Source organism: Orycteropus afer, unplaced genomic scaffold (genome assembly GCF_000298275.1).
Source record: "Orycteropus afer afer isolate SDZICR_OR568_19922 unplaced genomic scaffold, OryAfe1.0 scaffold00179, whole genome shotgun sequence".
Classification (NCBI taxonomy): Eukaryota; Metazoa; Chordata; class Mammalia; order Tubulidentata; family Orycteropodidae; genus Orycteropus; species Orycteropus afer.
In genome coordinates, this window is record NW_006921766.1 from 5,683,510 (window position 1) to 5,703,143 (window position 19,634).

General features: G+C 45.8%; 1 protein-coding gene across 1 annotated transcript in view; it reads left to right on the plus strand.

Annotated features, from left to right (window-relative positions):
• Positions 1-19,634, plus strand: part of RIPK4 (receptor interacting serine/threonine kinase 4) — a 30,734-nt gene that overhangs the window by 6,201 nt on the left and 4,899 nt on the right. The window contains exons 2-6 of the mRNA XM_007947283.1: positions 5,970-6,261; positions 12,547-12,695; positions 14,561-14,610; positions 16,998-17,156; positions 18,048-18,151. Coding sequence (XP_007945474.1) covers positions 5,970-6,261; positions 12,547-12,695; positions 14,561-14,610; positions 16,998-17,156; positions 18,048-18,151 — 754 coding nt within the window. The remainder of the gene's footprint in view (positions 1-5,969; positions 6,262-12,546; positions 12,696-14,560; positions 14,611-16,997; positions 17,157-18,047; positions 18,152-19,634) is intronic.

Here is a 19,634-nt window from a genome sequence, read left to right on the forward strand (position 1 = left end):
GGGGACATCTATTCTGTTCCCTTGAGGCTGCTGTGCAAAGCCTGCTTTGACTGCTTGGGAGAAGTTCAGGCTGAAGCTTTCAGGTGCAAACCAGCAATGGTTTTCTTTTTCTTTTTTTTTTTTAAATAAAGTAAACGGGGTCTCTGTTTTGTGTAAAGGGCCTGAGGCAGGAGAGGGAACAAGAACTTGCTGAACTCAGTGTGGAGGGTGGAGAGGGTGGAGTGCGAGTGATGTGCTGCCAGCGCTGTGGGGAGTCTCTAATGAGCTTGGCAATCTGAAGTCACCTGGGTTTTATGTATTGAGCCCTTTGGGCAAATGGAAGAAACACTTTGCTTGCAGAGTGGCTCAGAAGTTCCACTTATCAAGATATTCTGTCTTAATTTAATTGATTTTGTTCTTAAAACACCTGTTTGCAATTAGACAGGCTAGCTGGCTTCAGGGAGTACTCTCAGAATGTGTGTTGAAATTGGAAAGATGATTTGGTCAATGACTACTTGACACTGGAAGTGGGTTTCCCTGAATCCCACTGAAGGGCACATCAGTGCCAGCTGGTGCAGGACCCCTTAGAGGAGCACCCATGCTGGTGTGGGCAAAGGTGGGAAACTGGCCACTATATTAAATAATGTAGAAGCAGTAGGGTACAAATACAAATCATGAAGCTGATTCTTAATACAGTATACAAAAGAAGCAGCATCCAGTTAAAGGGGCAATGCAAGTCTTTAGCTGTGAGTGTTTTCCTAGGAGGGAGGGGGAATTAGAGGTGTTGGTTTCTTTCTTCTCCTTAAGTGACTGATTTCATTTTAAAAGGTGCTTGAGGGTGATTCCAGCTCCTTGCCTTCCTTGTCTTCAGATGCCTGGGGGTGGGTTGGGAATCCAGCCTGGTTAGGGATTGACCACCATGCCTGGGATGGCCTCATGTTCTCATTGGTTTATGCTTTGGGTCTGGCCCCACATCTGGTCCTTGAGCCTGGCCCTGTGCTGTGGCTGCAGGGGTTGGGGTGGGGGGCTTACCCTTTTGTCCATGGAGTTTCTCAGTGAAGGGAGGGAGCAGCTGATGGTTTCTTGCCTGGGAGAGGGTCAGCCCTTTAGCCCACACCTAGTAGGGACCCTTCCTGAAGACCCCCTCAGCCAACTTATACTCTCCTGGAGAGACCTTGCTAAGAAAGCAAGGCAAGCTGAACTCAGCTTTACCTTATAGTAGTTTAGATTTCATAGCTGATACACAGATTAGTGGAATTGTCTCCAAACATGTTCAAAATTAGACTTTTGACTCTACTTCAATCCCCCATTCCTCCTTCAGGGTTCCCACTCCCGTAGCTGGCCCCTGCAACAGCGTGGGCTCTTGGGATCCAGGAGTATCCTTGCCTCCTTTCTTCCCATGTCCAAATCCTCATCCAGGCCTGTTGCGAGTGTGTCGGGCATCTGTTGGCTCTTCCTTTTCCACTTCTGCAGCCAAGGAGTCCCTGCCAGGTGCCCCTTCTCTTTCCAGTTCACTGTCTCTATTTAGCAGCCCAAACTCACATTTGAGCAGATAGATCATCACTGCTTGGAAACCATCAGGCAGAATCGAAGCTGAAATCTTCCCATGGCCTGTGAGGTTCTGCAAGACCTGATGCTATCCCTATCACCCCAACTACCTTTGGATCCTCCAATAAGCTGGGCCCTGGCATGTGCTGCCTGTTCTGTTGGGGACTCAGGCCTCCTTCCCCCCACTCCTTCACCTGTGTCTCCTTCACCTTGTCTTCTGAGCAGGTTCTCAGTTTCTCAGAGCTTTCCCTGTGGGCCCTTCCTTGCATTCCTTTCCTCACTCTAAATTAGAAGCCCCCTTTATTCTCTCAGCTGTACTCCAACCCCTATACTTTTCTTTCAAAGTATGTAGATTTTCTAAGCACACTTTTTTTTTGGGGGGGGGGTGTATTTATCCATCTTCTGGGTGGAGCAACAGTTAAGTGCTTAGCTGCTAACTGAATGGTTGGTGGTTCAGACCCATCCAGTGACCCTGTGGAAGACCTGGTGATCTGCTCCTGTAAAGATTACAGCCTCCCTCACCGCTCACCAACCCCCCCCCCCCCCCACCAAATAATCCTATGGGCCTAAAACACAATCTGTCATATGCGGTTGCTTTGAGTCAAAATCGACTCCATGACACCTAAACCAACACCCACCATCTCCTCTGGAACATAAACCGTAAGGAAGACAGAAAGAAGTCTCTCTTGTCATGAATCCTAACATGTAGTAGGGACTTGGTAAATAATTTCCATGAATGAATTTTAATTAGAAATGGTTTCAAATAACTCACTGCCCTCGAGTCAGATCTGACTCATAGCCACCACTCCTTGGGTTTCCAAGGTGGTGTCACTACAGAAGTAGATCGCCCAGTCTTCCTTCTGAGGAAGGAAGGTTCAAACCCACCAGCCTTCTGGTTAGCAGTCAAATTCCTTAGGCACTACACCACCAGAGCTCCCAAAATAAAGGTAAGCTAAAAAATAAAAGTAAAGTAAAGGTAGATTAAGTGCTGGCATGACTTAAGTTGGCTATTCTAGTCCATGGTATTTTATTGTAAATTTGACTGAAAATGTATTAACCCAATCTCTACCAAGAGTCCTCAAACTCTGTACTGTTGACACTTTGGTCTGGAACATTCTTGGTTGTGGACCTGTGCAGTACGCTGTAGGATGTTTTGTGGTGTCTCTGGCTCCACCCACCAGATGCCAATAGCCCACCTGAGCTGTGATAAGCAAAATGTCTTCAGGCATTAAAGTTACCCCTACTTGAGACTCCACTGGTCTACCCCTGGAGTGACCCAGTTCACAGCTATAGGAGTTGGTCAGAGGTGCAGGGGTCTTCTCCTAGTGCCTGTTGCTTGTGTGGGAATTTCCTGGCAAGAATTCAACACAGGAAGAACCATGATGCTACAGCTCTTGGTAAACAATATCATGTAAGGGAAGTCCTTAGGTGGTGTGAATAGTTAACATGTTTGGCGCCTAGCTAAAAGGTTGGAGGTTTGAGTCTACCCAGAGGCACCTTTTAAGAAAGGCACCTGGTGATCTTCTTCAGAAAAAATTAGCCATTGAAAACCCCATTGTTCTGGTTTCTAGTGCCGCTTTGACAGGAATATACCACAAATGGGATGGCCTTAAAACAGGACTTTATTCTTACAATTTGGAGGCTTTAAGTCCAAGTTCAAAGTGCCAGGCTCTTTGAAGTTTCTTTCAAAGGAGTTGGGTGAAGGCCTCTCAACCGTGGGCCTCAGTTCTGCCTCCTGCTCCCTGTTCACTGAAGCTAGAGGCTTTTCTTCACTCAGACAGCTGCTGGCTGCTGAGACTGACAAGCACAAGGTTAATAAGTATAAAGGCACAGTCTCAATGTTACCAAACCACTTTGCAGGCCATTAATTCAAGTCCATTGAAAGTCCCAGGATTGGAAGAGCGTGGCAGGCTGCTGAACAATGACATGGCTACATGAAGGGTTCAAGTGTGTCATAAGCTAGAGATGGTTCCCCAAGGCTTCTCCTTACATACGGGAAGCAGACCACATCCCAAAGGCAGCTAGCTACTCAGCTGCTCACAGTAGATTCCACCATGGAGTTGATTACCAGTCTCATCATGGGGAATACTACATCCAGCTGCCCAGCCACTCACCCAGGCCCAGCCAAGTTGACACACAAACTTAACTACCACACTTGTGGACCACAATTCTACTCTGATGCACATGGTGGTGCTGTGAGTTGGCATTGATTGGATGGCAGGTGTTAACCAAGCAAGGGGGCTCATCCTTGCCTCTTGTCCCCCTTCCATAGGACATTCTTCATAACTTTAAGGGTAACCTGGTATTATGCGCTAGTCTCAAGGGGAGGTCAGACCAATAGGAAATGATCACACTTTGGCGGCACAGTTTCAGATTCTCCAGCAGGGTACGAAACCAAAGAAACCAAACTCACTGCTACTGAGTCAATTTTGACTCATAGCAACCCCTTCTTGGGTTTCTGAGGCAGTATCACTATGGAAGTAGATTGCCCAGTCTTCCTTGCAAGGAGTGGCTGGTGGGTTTGAACCACCAGCCTTCTGGTTAGCAGTCAAATGCCTTAGGTACTACACCACCAAAGCTCCCCTCCAGCAGAGGAAGAAGTTGGAATAGATGTCCACTGAGTGCTTTCCTAATGGTTTGCTGCAAGGTTAGCACTGGGAAAACATTTGCCACAAAAAGCCAAAGATGTCTGAATTATGGGAGGTGTCCTGGTGGGAACCAAGCTGTGTCTTGGTTTGTGGACAGGCTTGTTGCTAGACCCTGCATTCTGAGCGAATCACCTGGAGGCTGCCTTGCCTGCTGCCTGCCCAGCATGTGTAACCCTGGCTCTAATAGGTCAGTGTTTCTCCAAGTGAAGTTCTGTAAGTTTCCGTCAGAGGAGCTTATTAGGAAGCAGATTCCCAGCACCAACCCAGAACAACAGAATCTTTCTCCAGCAGTGGGGCCTGGAGATCTGCATTTCTGCAAGCTCCTCTAGTGATTTCTACTGTGTTTGGAAGCTGCAGACCTCGTTTGTACATGTCCAAAACATGCTCTCATGGAATTTAGCTTTCTTCCTGAGAACACTGTGAGACTTCTGAGCCATAATGCTAATATAGACCATTGCCCTGGGATTTTAATCTGCATAGGAGCTCTGGTAGCATAGCACCTAAGACACTTGACTGCTAACCAGAAGGCTGGCGGTTCAAACCCACCAGCCACTCCTTGGGAGGAAGATGGGGCAATCTACTTCCGTAGTGTTCTGCCTCAGAAACCCAAGGAGGGGTCACTATGAGTTGGGTCCGACTTGAGGGCACACAACAACAGAAACAACACATAGACACAGGTTGCAATAGAGAAGAGATCTGAGACCAGGGGTTGGAAAACTTTTTCTGTGAAGGGCCAGAAGTTAAATATTTCACTCTACCACAACTTCTTAACTCTATTGTGGTAGTATAAAACAGACATAGACAATATATAAATGAATAGGGGGGGCTGTGTTCTAATAAAACTTTATTTACAGAAACAGGTGGCAGGCTGAACTTGGCCCTATGACTGTAGTTTGCAGCCTCCTCCTCTAAACACAATGCAATGCACTGCCATAGAGTCTGATCCAACTCACAGCGACCCCTCTTTGGGTTTCTGAGGTGGTATCACTACAGAGGGAGCTCTGGTGGTGCAGTGCTTAATGCATTTGACTGCTAACCAGAAGGCTGGCAGTTCAAACCCACCAGCCACTTCTTGGAAGGAAGGCTGGGCAATCTACTTCCCACAGAGATACTGTCTTAGAAACCCAAGGAAGGGGTTGCTATGAGTCGTATCTGACTCGATGGCAGTGAATTGGTTTTTTGGTTTATCATTACAGAAATACATTGCCCAACCTTCCTTCCGAGGAGTGGCTGGTGGGTTTGAATCGCCAGCCTTCTGGTTAGCAGTCAAATGCTTTAGGCACTACACCACCAGAGCCTCCTGCTTTAGACTCATGTTATTCCATTAATTTAAGTGTTAAGTTGAATTCAGGAATAATTGGTCTGGCCCAAGTGTTGGGTTTAAACAAAGAAGGGGAGTTGGGTTCCTAGAATAATTAGTTATAACTTTTAGATGGAACCTTATCCTGAGAGAAGGAATTGTCAGCATTGACCTCCTGACTCTGCAACCCCAAGTGTTTGCCTTGGCTCCATGATATTTGTAGTGTTCAGATAATTAAAATAATTAGAATTTCTCTCCTCATTGGCAATGACCTCATGATGCATAAGGTGTGTTTAAATAGCCTTAGGATGGCAGATGTTGGGAAGACCTAGAATTTGATTATGGACATTAAAGTGAGCTCTTTGTGCACACATATATGCATATACATTCTTGTTGTTTTCTCAGCTGTTTAGAGCTGGTTTTCTCTTGGCTGGAGTGCTTCATTCTGTGGGGGGTGACCATTGCTCTCACTTCATATCTTTGAACTTTTTTAGGGAGCGCATGGAACTCTTGGAAGAAGCCAAGAAGATGGAAATGGCCAAGTTTCGTTATATATTGCCTGTGTATGGTATATGCCGAGAACCTGTTGGCCTTGTCATGGAGTACATGGAGACAGGCTCACTGGAAAAATTGCTGGCCTCGGAGCCACTGCCATGGGAGCTGCGCTTTCGCATCACCCACGAGACCGCGGTGGGCATGAACTTCCTGCACTGCATGTCCCCACCTCTCCTCCACCTGGACCTCAAGCCCGCCAACATCCTGCTGGATGCCCACTACCACGTCAAGGTAGGGGCTTGCCCAGGCTGGGCAGAGGCAAGTGGCCAAATGGGGCTCAGAGTGCTGGATTCTTTCAGAAGGCAGGGCTGACCCATCTCTAGGGTAATGCTGTTGAGAAATGGAACCTTAAAATCTGTTAAACCAGTTGCCATCAAGTCAGCTCTAACTCATGGCAACTTACTGTGTGTCAGAGTAGAACTTCGCTCAGTATGTTTCCAGTGGCTGATTTTCTGGAAGTGTATTGTCAGGCCTTTCTTCCAAGATACCTCTGGAGGTATCCCACATTTCTTGGGATACATGGGGCCATGTGCTGGGCCACACTGTTGTGTGTTGCATCACCCCTTTCTTCTCCACTCAGTGAATGGAAAAGACACAAGCAGGATGACCTAGAAGCCTCCCCAGTTTATTTAGGGGACCAGAGAGAGGAGTTCGTTGGGGTGCTCCGATTGCTTTATTCTTGCTGGTTCCAAAGTGTTTGTGGGACATCTCTGATGGCCTGAGAGCCAGGGATATTGGTATAGGGTCCAGCCTTGCCCTTCCTTCTGTTTGGGCCTCAGTTTTCTCTCCTGTGAAACGAGGGTGGGGCTAGAAGAGAGATTGCATGTGGGCTGTGCACACTGCCTCCTGCACTCGCAGACCATGGTCCCTCACTGTGCTTTTCTTCTGAGTGGTGGAGAACAGTGAGCAAGTCCATTTTCATTTTGAGCCATAAGTACAAGTGGCCCCTAAGTTAGTTATTTCTCAATAATAAGTTATTGACTAGAAGATAAAAGTTGTTGTTGGCTGCTCTTGACTCAGCCCTGACTCATGGTGACCCCATGCATGGTGGAACAAAGTGCTGCCCAGTCCTGCACCACCGCAATGATTGGTTGTAGTCAGTATTATGATCCATAATTTTCATTGGCTGATTTTCAGAAGTCAATCATCTTAGTCTAGAAGCTCTACTGAAACCTGTTTAGCATCGTAGCAACACACAAACCTCCGTTGACAGTTGGGTGGTGGCTGGACACGTGATGCATTGGCTGGGAGTCAAACCTGCCTCTTCCATATGGAAGGCAAGGATTTGACCCAGTATTGAACCACCAATGCCTTATACCCGCTGCTGTCAAGTTGATTCTGACTGGTAGTGACACTACAGGACAGAATAGAACTGCACCAAAGGGTTTCCAAGGTTATAAATCTTTATGGAAGCAGACTGCCTCATCTTTTTCCCATGGAGCAGCTGGTGGATTTGAACTGCTGACCTTTTGGTTAGCAGCCCAATACTTTAACCACAGTGCCACCAGAGTGCCTTTCAGTGCCTTCTAGTAGATACTTAATAATTGCTCACTAAGGAAATGAGTGCTGTTCTTGTCTGCGAAACTAGCGGCTTGCTTTCCTTGTAGGTAAATCCACTGTTAGTGCTTGAAATCTTTTTGTTTGAATAGCTTCTTTTCCTCTCTCCTTATAGACATCTGAGTTTGCAGACCTGCTGGCTTTATGGCAGTTTTAATTTGTGGGTGAAGATTCCAGAAAGGACAAAAGAATGCCTTCATAAATAGCATGTCTGGCTCAGAGGAAAGTGGGATACAGGCTGCATGGGAACCATTGTCCTGACAAAGCATTTCACAGGAAGTGGAAGTGGCACCAAATCCCCTCCTCCTTGAGAGCCTCATCCTGAAAGGGCTGAAGGGTGGGTGTTTTGGGTGACTGACTCTCTTCTTAATCAGCCATGTTAGTCACCATCACAGAAGCCCCAAAACAAACAGAAAATGTATTTATGTAACATGTTTCTTTTATTCTTAGAAATAGCTATGTGGGTGTATACAGGGCAGTGGGAGTGCAAGTTTGAGGTTCTGAGTGTCAGCTCTTTGTTCCTGGAGACATAGCTTGAAAGCTTTGCATTTATCTGCCATTGGGCAGTATTCAGTGGCCATTATTTGCAACAATTATACTTTAATGTGCAATCTTGAAATAAGGTCATAGGTTGCCATTCCAACTCCCAGTCATGTGCCCCTCCTATACTTCCCTTTTGTATAGCCAGTGGATTCCCTGGGTGGTATAAATGGTAATGAGCTAATCTTTGAAAGATTGGAGGCAGAGGTTGCTTGGAAGAAAAGCCTGGTGATCTGCTTCCTAAAAATCAGCCCTTGGAAACTCTGTGGAGTACAGTTCTACTCTGACCCACATGGGATTGCCATGAGTGGAATCAACTTGACTACAATGGGTATTGATACTATTAGAGAGAATTGACTTTTGCAGCAGTCATCTACTTTGCAAAGTTTGAAGTGTTTGTGTAATCAGTAGTAAAAATGTGTAAACACACTTCAAGTTAAAATGATTTGTTTTGGAATTGCAGGCTGTCCTTATGTAACCAATTTGTACAGAATAGACTATATTCAGAAGAATAGAATACATCAGGGGAATGTTCCACTGTCTTTTAAAAGTCACCTCTCTCTGTAAAGCAGCACAGCCCAAACCATCCTCTTTATTGGTTTTATCTAGCTTGACTCAGAAGTCAAGGGGCCCACATACTTGGGGACACAATTGAGTGTGTTATGCTCTTGGTCAAATTGAGTCAAATGTTGTATATGAAAGTGTATCTGTGAATTATAAGATATTTGCTGTTGACAGTGATTATCCAAGCAGGGAGGAAGGCAAGCCGGCACGGGGTAGGTCAAATGAGAAATGTTAAAGGCCCCTGGGTGGCATGAACAATTTACATTCAACTGCTAACCTAAAGGTTGGCGGTTCAAACCCATCCAGCAGCACCATGGAAGAAAGATCTGATGTTCTGCTTCTGTAAAGAAGAAGAAAGCTCAGAGGAGCTCAATTCTCTATAATATACAGGGTCACAGTGAGTGAGAATCGACTGGATGGTGGTGGGAAGGGCGTCTCATCTGTGGATGGAGGAGAAGGGACCCAGGAGAGGCTGGCTACCATCAGGGAATTCTGAATTTGGAGTTTACATTTTGATGCTGCAGATTTTATACAGAATTTATGCTTAATTTATTTTTACCAATTACATTTTGAAGTGGCCAGAAAGATCTGAAAATGACAGAAATAGAAAGGCCACAAATGAGGGGGAAGCTCTGAGTACAAAGATTCCTATATCTCAGTCCAACATCATTTCTGAATTTAAATTTTTAAGCTGTTTATTGATAGATAGATAGATGTATATATGTATATGTAGCTCTGGTGGCATAGCACTTGGGCATTTGACTGCTAACCAGAAGGTTGGCAGTTTGAGCTCACCAGCTGGTTCAAGCCCCCATCCGTTCTGCAGAAGGAAGACAATCTATTTCCATAAAGATTTACTGCCTTGGAAACCAAATGGGGGTTGCTATGAGTTAGAATCAACTTGATGGCAGTGAGTTTGGTTTTATTGGTTTTATGTGTGTGTGTGTGTGTGTGTGTGTGTATATATATATATATATATATATATATACACATATTATATATATTATATATATATACTATATATATATTATATATATAATATGTATGTATATATGCAAAGATATATAATTTATTAAAGTTTCATATAAACTTCTAAGTGCTAAAAATGTTATTACATTAATAAATCACCAGCAATTTAGACTTCGACATTTTGGGACAGTGGACAAAGTTGGTGGCTCTGTAGTGTTTATTGTGACTTAAAAAGCTGGGCTTCAAAACTTATTCTCTAAGATATAAAATATTATCCTCAGGTAAGTTTAGAAAAAACACCCAAATACCTCTATAGCTTTTAACAACTCCAAGGAAATGGCTATTTATTCTTTTTTAACTGAAATATTCCCATTGGTAAATTTGTTTTGAGAATTATAATGCATTATTTCCCAGTTCCAGCTGCTTTGCAGATTTGTGGGTTCTCAGGGATGGTTTTATTTTAGGCAGATTAACAGTTTCCTTACGAGAGTGGGGAGAGGGGAGGGTTCTTTCAAGCACTGCCGAGGCTTGAATGCCATGGAACTCAGAGATGGTATCTTGCCCTCATGTGCCAGGGCCCACAACACTCTCCCCTCCAACCCCACCTGCAGAAATGTAAAACAAGGCCCTGTTTCACTGGCTTCTTTCCCATCTCCTCTCCACAGATGTGGCCAGGGACATATTGAAGGGACCAAGTCACTGGTTATAAACCCTGTAGTTCAGCTGGTGGTGACACCAGACCCATTGCCTCATCTGGGCCCGTTGGCTCACCTGGGCACAGCCAGCATGGATTCCCCATATGCCTTACTCAGCCCTGTTTCTTATGAATAGATATGCTTGAGAAGGAGTCCAGGAGTTAATTAAAAGGCTTTAAAATGTCCCTTAGCCTTGAAGGAGAGCAAAAAGGGGCCATTTTCCAAGTGAGTCCTGGTTCCCATTAATGTTAATGAGTTGTGGCTTAATCCCACACACAGCGTTCAGCGATTTCAAAGGTGTCTGGTTTACACAGCAGAGGGGAAAGCTAGGGGCAAAGCTGGCACTCCACCAGGGGCTGCCAGGAGGGCCAAGGGTGCAAAATCTATACCTTGCCCCAGTGGTGGGCTTAAGTGAGCTTTGAGGACACCTTAGATTCCTTGTCACTGAAAGGGAGAGCTGCAGATCAGGAAGTCCTTATGTCTAGGTGTCCTTCTGAGTGGGCAGCACTATGGACTGAGAAGGTGTTTTCAGATCTTTCATTCGAACACCCTGTGTTGGTTGAAGAGCCTGTAGTTGTCCATTGATGTAGTATCCAGGATGGAGAACAGAAGGCCCAGCGAAGCTGTGTGATTTGGGTTTTGATTGCTTTAAAGGGCTCTAAAGGCGTGCTTCCCTTTAAAAAAAAAAAACTTGCTACCACTTGCCCGCCTTCCCTGCACCCAGTTGCATAACCAGATCTCCTGGCATGCAGACAAGTTCTTCACATGTCTGCTCTGGGCTGACATGGTCTGCAGCCTGCTTTTCCTAACCCTACCTAGACTGTTGTTCCTGGGTGGCTCAAACCGTTTATGCTTGACCACTAACCTCCAGATTGGTGGTTCAAAGCTACCCAGTGGGGTTATGGAAAAAGGCCTGACGATCTGCTTCCATAAAGGTTACAGACAGCCACTGACCATATACTGTATGATTCCATTAATATGAACTGTACAAAATAGACAGATCCCACAGAGAGAAGAGATTAATGGTTGCAGGGGTGGTGGTACAGGAGAATGAGGAGACTGCTAATTGGGCACAGGATGTGTTTTTGGGGAATAGAAAATATTCTAAAATTAGATTGCAGTGATAGTTGTACAACACTTATGGATATACTAAAAACCAGAGTTGTACTCTTTAGGTGAATTTAATCATATGTGAATTATATTTCCATTAAAAGAAAACCCCAAACCCACTGCCATCAAGTTGATTCCTACTCATAGTGACCCTATAAAACAGAGTAGAACTGCCCCTTTAGGGTTTCCAAGGCTGTAAATCTTTATGGAAGCAGACTGCCTCATCTTTCTCCCACGGAGCAGCTGATGGGTTCAAATTGCCTACCTTTTGGCTAGTGGCCAAATGCCTTCACCACTGCACCATGAGAGCCCCTTATTAAAAGAAAGAAGGGGATAACAATTTGAAAAGACTAAAAAAGATTACAGCTATAGAAAACTATGGGACATATCAGTTTTACTTTGTAGTGCATGGGGCACCAAGAGTCAGGATCAACTTGATGGCAACAGGTATTTTATTTTTGTTTTCACCCAGGCTGTTAGCTATCATGGCAGCTATAATGCCTTCTGGGAGTAAGGAGTAATTTTTCTTGACTTCCTTCTCCCAGTGAATTCCTTCCTTAGAGCATAATTTTTCCCCCCATCAATCAAATGTGTTACTCCAATGATTTAGGCTTCGCTACACCTAAGCTTCTCCTGTCTGCCTGGGGACAGGACTGCAGTGACAGTTCTAGGCCTTGGTCTGTCAGGACCCCTGGGAAGCTCCCCAGGAATGGCCTTCCTTGGTGCTGCCTCAGTGCTGGTTTGTGAGTGGAGCCCAAGGGCTGAGGTGGCCCTGCAGAGGGGAGATGTTCTGAAGCTTTGTTGAGAAATGTAGTGAAAAGTCAGGAGTCTCTAGGTGGCACAGATGGTTAAGTGAAAAGTTGAAGGTTTGAGTCCACCCAGAGGAGCCTTGGAGGAAAGCGTTGGCAACCTGCTTCCCAAAAAAGTCAGCCATTGAAAACCTGGTAGAACCCACATACACGGGATTGCTGTGAGTTGGCATCAACATAATGGCAACTGATTAGCCAAATGTCAGTCAACCCCAGCTCATTTTATGGCAGCAGACAAAGGGTAACATTCTGTTTCTGCTACTTGTTTGCAGATTTCTGACTTTGGGCTTGCCAAGTGCAATGGGCTGTCCCACTCACATGACCTCAGCATGGATGGGCTGTTTGGCACCATTGCGTACCTCCCTCCAGAGCGCATCCGTGAGAAGAGCCGACTCTTTGACACCAAGCATGATGTATACAGGTGGGTGAGAATTCTGCCTTCTGTCCCCCATCCTAGGCAAACTGGGAGTTCAATTGCTCACACTCTGGACAGCACATCTGGACTTGCTCTCTGTGCCTGTCAAGGATAGGGTTCGGTCCAGATGAAGGGATATGAACTTGTTGGGTTTGGGATGTTCTTAGCTGGAGGGTACAGGCTACTCCAGGGATATAAGGGACATCTCTCTCCTGGGAGTGCTGTCTGGCTCAGAGGGTGGAGGGTGCATGCCAGTGATGGGAGTGCCCCCATCAAGGCCAGTTATTTAACCGGACTGACCAGCTCCCACAGTGTCAAAGCTTTGATGTTTTTATGAAATGTGGATTTTATTGCTTGTCTATTGGAAAGATCTGGTGCTTTAAGTGCCTGTGTGTGCATGTGTGCACGCACACGTCTCCTGAGGGTGGATTCGTGTGGATTTGGCCAGTCTTCCTAGGCCGAGCAGCTCACCTTCATAGCTTTCTTACTTACTCTTGGCATGGGAGTGTAGACACCTTAAAGGCTGTCCAAAATCTAAAGTCAGTGGGAATTATGTACCTAAAGAATAATCCCCAAGTCATTTGCTCCCATTCTTTTGCAAATTATAAAGGTCTTAATCACTTAGACTTTTTGGAGAAGAAAAGAGGGAGGAGAGAGCAAGCTTGCACTTAAGCCCTCATTGTGGTTCTCCTCTTACCCATTGAGACTCTGACCCTAAGCCCTGAGTCACTTGGGCTTCTGCCTAGTTGTCATTGCCATCTGCCCGAGTCCCAGCCAACTGGTTTGGCAGTCACCATTGTCCAGGTGCTAAGCTGAGTGTCTGCCAGAGAAGGGCACTATGGGGACTAGCCCTGGCTTGTAGAGTTTGGGGAAAATAAAGGGAGTCTCTCATTTATTTTAGAGTTGAGACTTAAACTTTTGAACTTATGAGTTTGTGTTTTAAAAGGAGAATTCTTGCTTCTCACAAACAGTTACTCTTGAATAGTCTGTACGCAGTGGCTTGATTTTTGGACCCTGGGTTATCAGGTTTTCTTAGTTATCAATTAAGCTCTTGTTTTGGTCTACCTAGAACTCAAAAGTCACTGTCTACAAGTCAATTCCGACACATAGCAACCCTTATTGGGTTTCCAAGGCTGTAAATCTTTACAGAAGCAGATTGCCCCATCTTTCTTCATGGAGCTGGTGGGTTTGAACTACTGAAATCCTGGTTAGCAGTCAAATGTTTTAACCACTATACCACCAGAATTCCTTGGTCTACCCAGAGTAGTTATTAAATATATGTACTCTCTAATAGCCATGATAGGACTCTGGTGCATTCAGCTGGTTTCCTGCCTAATGTTTCCTGTGAATTTCCTTTATCACCCCTCAGATGAAATCTCAGTAAGCAAGTCTCTCACAGAGCTGAGAGCTGCAGCCGGGTGCCTTGTGATCTGTGTCTTTAGGAAATCAAGTTGTAACAGAGGGGAGAAAGGGATATGAATTGCCCATCATTCATCCATCCATTTATTCAGCAAATGTTTGAGTACCTAACATGTGCTCAGTGCTTACAAGAATGTGGTGGGGGAAATGGAGCAGATGTTGGCCATGCTTCTAAGAACCTGGGGTTCTGTCACAGATTGGAATCCCCTTTGGAATCCTTCAGCCTACACAGAGACTTGCAGCTTGTTTGGCAAGGCTACGTCTGCTATAGCAACATGGCGTGTTCTGTGAGAAGAGCTTTTTCCTTTTAAAAAATTCATGAGAAATATCTTGGTGCCATCTCTCTATTTAAAACCTTTGGGGTAGTTTTCTCCCTGCTCACTGCTGTGTGTGAGAGCTTTGTTCTCTGTTTGGGGATCTGGGACACTCAACATGCCTGGTTTTTCTTCCAGCTTTGCCATCGTCCTCTGGGGGGTGCTTACACAGAAGAAACCATTTGCAGGTAAGTGTATTTCTCTCAAAGTGCATTTGTTTCTCTGGAACTAATGGGACCATTGGCAGTGCCTGTGCTCCATCCTGTGCACACCTGCCGTGTGTGCTGCCCTGTTCTTGAGGCTAGCTCAGCCACCCTGGGGCTGGGCTATTTCACGCTGCCTGGCAGTCTGCAGGGAGACCACCCCCTGCAACCAAAACGTTCCTGTGGTATAATATACCTATAGGAAAGGGCGCAGATCTGAAGGGTTTTCTTTATTTTGATAAATGTATACACCAGGTCACCACCACCCAACTGGAAATCTCTAATAATTCCTTCCTCCTCTTCCAGGCAACCACTATTCTAATTCTGTTACCATAGAGTAGTTTTCCTTTAGCAATTTAGTACTTTGACTTAGTTCATTGTAAAAGTTGAGTATCTTTTTAGCTTCATTGGAGAAAGATGACCTTTTCTTCTATAAGCATTTCTGGACTCAAGCTTCATGTTCCCCACAGCGTGCCTCCCCCTAACCCCACCCTGTTCCCAACACGCCCCATGGGAAGGGATTTCTTGGGGAGGCAGGCAGATGCTATCAGAAGGTGTGGAAAATTGGCCCAAAGTTACCAACAGCTGCCAGATCCTACACTGATGTTTTGTTCCACTTCCCATTAAATCTTGTGCAATCACAATTGTAGTATTTTTCACACACACACACACACACACGCACACACTGCTGTGGAGTCGGATCCAACTCATAGTGACCCCTCCTTGGATTTTCTAGGTGGTATCACTATGAAAGTAGATTGCCCAACCTTCCTTCCGAGGAGTGGCTGGTAGGTGTGAACCACCAGCCTTCAGGTTAGCAGTCAGGTGCCTTAGGCACTACGCTACCAGGGCTCCCATAGTAATTTTAAGTGTGACCAAAGGTATCTGAAAGTACAGATCAGAGTGAATATGTGGCCCATAGGTCTGGGGAGTGAGCTTGCTGGTTGTCAACCACATACTGTTGTTGTTGCTCATTGTTGTCAAGTGGGCTCCAACTTATGGTGTTCTTATGTATAGCAGAAAGAAATGTTGCCTGTTCCTATACTTTCTTCATGACTATTGGTATAGTCATAGACTAGGAATCTATTTAAAGTTAGTCCTGGGCAGAAAGAGAAGTGCAGAGTATCTCATAACTTAGCATATCTTGGGATTTTCTTTACTGCAGTGGAAAGAATGAGATATTCTAATGCCCCTTTTTCTAACAAGGCTGTTTCTGCATTGTCTTACCACTTGCTATCCTTTCTTCCCTCCCCTGAGGCCTATGATCTGATTTTTTTTTTTTTAACTTGGCAGCATGCCACTCTGAGATAACAGTTATCTGATAGAAGTGACATGTGAAGCCAGGTATGTAGTGTAAAAAGTCGAGAGTGAGGACCTCACATTTTACTGCTTAGTAGATAATGGAGTTAAAGGTGCAGAAGTCAAAGGTGTCTCATGAGATTTTTCAGAGCAGGTCATGTTGAGCAGCAGAGAATATTCCACGTGTCTAGTTTCATTTCTTCTAGAGGACCTGTTGCGTTTTGGAAGACTCAGGCAAAAATGTGTAGATACTTAAAATTGCAGTTGCACAAGATTTAACGGGAAGGTAGAACAAAACTTCAGTGTAGGATTTGTCAGCTCTTGGTGACTTTGGACCAATTTTCTATACCTGCTGATACATGTCGACTTGTCTCTCCAAAGAGTTCCCTTCCCATGGGGAGTTGGGCTTGATGGACAGCGTGGTTTGAGGTTGAGCAGAGAAAACTGGCCCAGTGAGGGTCCCCCTGAGCCTATCCCAGTTGAAGTAGAACCTCATCCTCTGTCCCTCAGTAATAAAGCCAGTGTGGGTCCTACCCACTCACTGATTAAGGTTAGCATCTTGGGGCTGGCTCACTGGACGCTAGTGGGGGCCTGTGATTTGCAATAGGCATTGGAATTCAGGAAGATTTTTTTTACCATTTTAGGGAGACTTGGGTCTGTAGGGTGTTGGACACAGCAGACACTGTGATTTATGTGTTTGACTTCCTCGGGCAGGCATGGGCCACTTGGGAACATGCCTTGTCAGATATTTTCCTCCTTTGAAGCTGCTTTCTCTTTGAGTTAGAGGCCCAGGAAGATCAACTCTGTGATATAGCACCCTGATTCCATTTGGTAAATCATAGCCCTTGAAAAATAGTATAAGAACATGTGTGCCCAGTAAGAGCAAGGGCTAAAGAGGGCTGTGTGCCTTGTGAAGTTAAACATGGTTTCCCAGGTGACGAGCCTCTGGACAGCAGGTGACGGCACTGGTGTGCCCCTAGGTGCTTTCCCACGGTCCCTGCTTCCTCCTGCAGATAAGCACCCCGTCCCCCAGCTCCCAGAGCTGTTGTGACTTGTGCGCCTCTCCTTTGCAGATGAGAAGAACATCCTGCACATCATGGTGAAGGTGGTGAAGGGTCACCGCCCTGAGCTGCCACCAGTCTGCAGACCCCGACCCCGGGCCTGCAGCAACTTGATCCGCCTCATGCAGCGGTGCTGGCAGGATGACCCACGCGCACGGCCCACCTTCCAAGGTGAGTGGACACTACCAGCTAGCCTCCTGCCTGCACTTGAAGAGGACCCCATTATCAGGCTTCCCACACAGTGTTGTTGCTTTGCTAGCATTGTGGAAGAAAGAGTTTCTGCCATGAGGTTAGGGTCAGAGGACAGCAGCAGACTTGGGTCAGTATGCAAAGAGACAGGCGGACCAAGACAAGCCCTGAACCAACAGGTGGGTCACATTCTGTCTGTGGCCCTGAAACTCACAGAGAGGATGTGAGTGACCAGCGCTGCAGGCAACTCCCACTGCCCAGCTCACTCCCAGCCCAGGGCTGGGTTGCTGCTTGAAGAGCCTGTACATTGCATGTCCAAATACAGCAATGTGTCTTTTAGAGACTGACGGGACAGGTGGCCTGAGGGTTTCTGGCACACTTTGCTTTGGGTCTTGTTTCCTTTGACCAGATGTGCCATTTGGTTAGGAAAGTAGCCTGATTAAATTGATCATCGCATTTAAAACACACAGCGGGATAACAACATGGATGAGGTAAAGGCCTTATACCCAGGTGTGGGCAGTTTGGCCACCTGAGAGCCACATACCCTCACATACTTAGCAGGTGAGTCTTTCCTCGAGAAAGGCTCCTTAAAAAGAATGACTCCTACTTTAAGTCTGGTGAGAGCCTGCAGAGCTGCTAGTAGGAGACCCCAGTGTGCCTGGCAACTGGTACGTGGAGACCCCTGGGGTTGCCTGGTGAGCCCGGCTCTGGGCAGGCTGCATGAGAAATCCATGGGGCCCACTGTGCTCATCCTCTGTGGTGCCAAAGCTTGGGGCTGTTGCCACTCTGTCTCTGTAGTTAGATGTGGAAGTAGAATACTCGTGGAAGTGATTATCTGAATGACATGCCCTTTTTCTGTTTTTTCCCCCAAAGAAATTACTTCTGAAACTGAGGACTTGTGTGAAAAGCCTGATGATGAAGTGAAAGAAACAACTCAAGATCTAGATGTGAAAAGTCCCCCGGAGCCCAAGAGCGAGGTAATTCCAACCTTCTTGGAGGTATCATTTGTATTTTTTTTCGTTGGCTTCATGCCTGAATCTTCCTGGCATGACTCTTGTCTGTTCTGCAAATCATTCTGATGGTGTGAAGGATTCCCCTGTGAGCCTGGGTACGCTTCCTCTCTTCTGAGGATGGCTGCATTACTGAGCCCATGAAGTGGTCTATGCTCAGTACAGGGTGCACATCCCCCCAGCCATCCATAGGACTCCTCACTCATGCCCCACCTCCCACTCATATAGTTACGCATTAACTGTGTGGGTCACGTTAGATATTAAATAGCCACACGCTGGATGCTCTTTGAACCACAGGGAATGGAACACCTTCACCAGATGCTAGGCCCAGTTGGGGCAATGCAGTGTGGGTTGCAGTGTTCTGGGTGTCTTTGCACCCCTGGTTTCGGTATCTGGCCTCTTTTGAAGTTCTCATAGATGGTGGTTCCATTATTGAGCATCACGTAGGTTATTTAAGATGCAATGAGAACATCCAAATGCTAGTACTCTGTAAGTATATTTTGAAATAATAAGAATTGTAAAGTAAAAACTAATTAACAAGCCTTGTAGTGTGTTATCTGGTATTAGGCAGTTTATTCCAGGCTGTAAGTGTAAGGTTGGGAGATAAGTAACCTTTATGACACACCCAGTGTCTGAACATAAAGGGGCGTGTGTGTATGCATGTGAACATCAAGGAGCAAAGGTAGCAAGGAAGCAACCACAAACAGATCTGGCCCCTGATAAGAAAAAAAAAGGCGATCAACATGTGTGACTCAGTATAGAAAGCAACAAAGTAAGAGAAGATCAGCCTCTTGAGTGTCCCTGGTTCCCAAAAAGAAGAAGGACTTGGAAGCAAGTGGGAATGAATCAGGGAAGAATCATGTATCATAGACAAATTCTAATGACTCACCAGAAATCTGCTGACCTTGCAACCCATCAGTATACATTGGATTATACAGCCATGTTGCCCATGCCAGTGTCCACACTCAGCCCCTAAGCCAGATTTGTAAGAGTTGAAGGGAGCAGTGGTGGTTTAGTGGTAGAATTCTCATCGCCCAGGTTTGATTCCCAGACAGTACACCTCATGCACAGCAACCACCCATCTGTCAGTGGAGGCTGTGTATCGCTATGATGCTGAACTGGTTTTAGCCCAGCTTCCAGACTAGCATGGACTAGGAAGAAAGGCCTGGTGTGCTCTACTTCCAAAAATTAGCCAGTGAAAACCCTATGAATCACAACCATCTGATTCCCAACCGATCATGGGAAGGGTATAGGACTAGACAGAGCTCTGTTCCACTGTGCATGGGATCTCCATGAGTTGGGGTAGCCTGATGTCTTTGCAACTCTAAGCCTTGGTGTCCCCAGAGGTGTGTGTGTATGGTTACCAATGATTGAATTCTCTGCCTTGCTTACTGGCCAGTGATGGTGTTTTCTTCTTCCTCTGGCTCACTGTCTTTGTTTCCCATTTTTG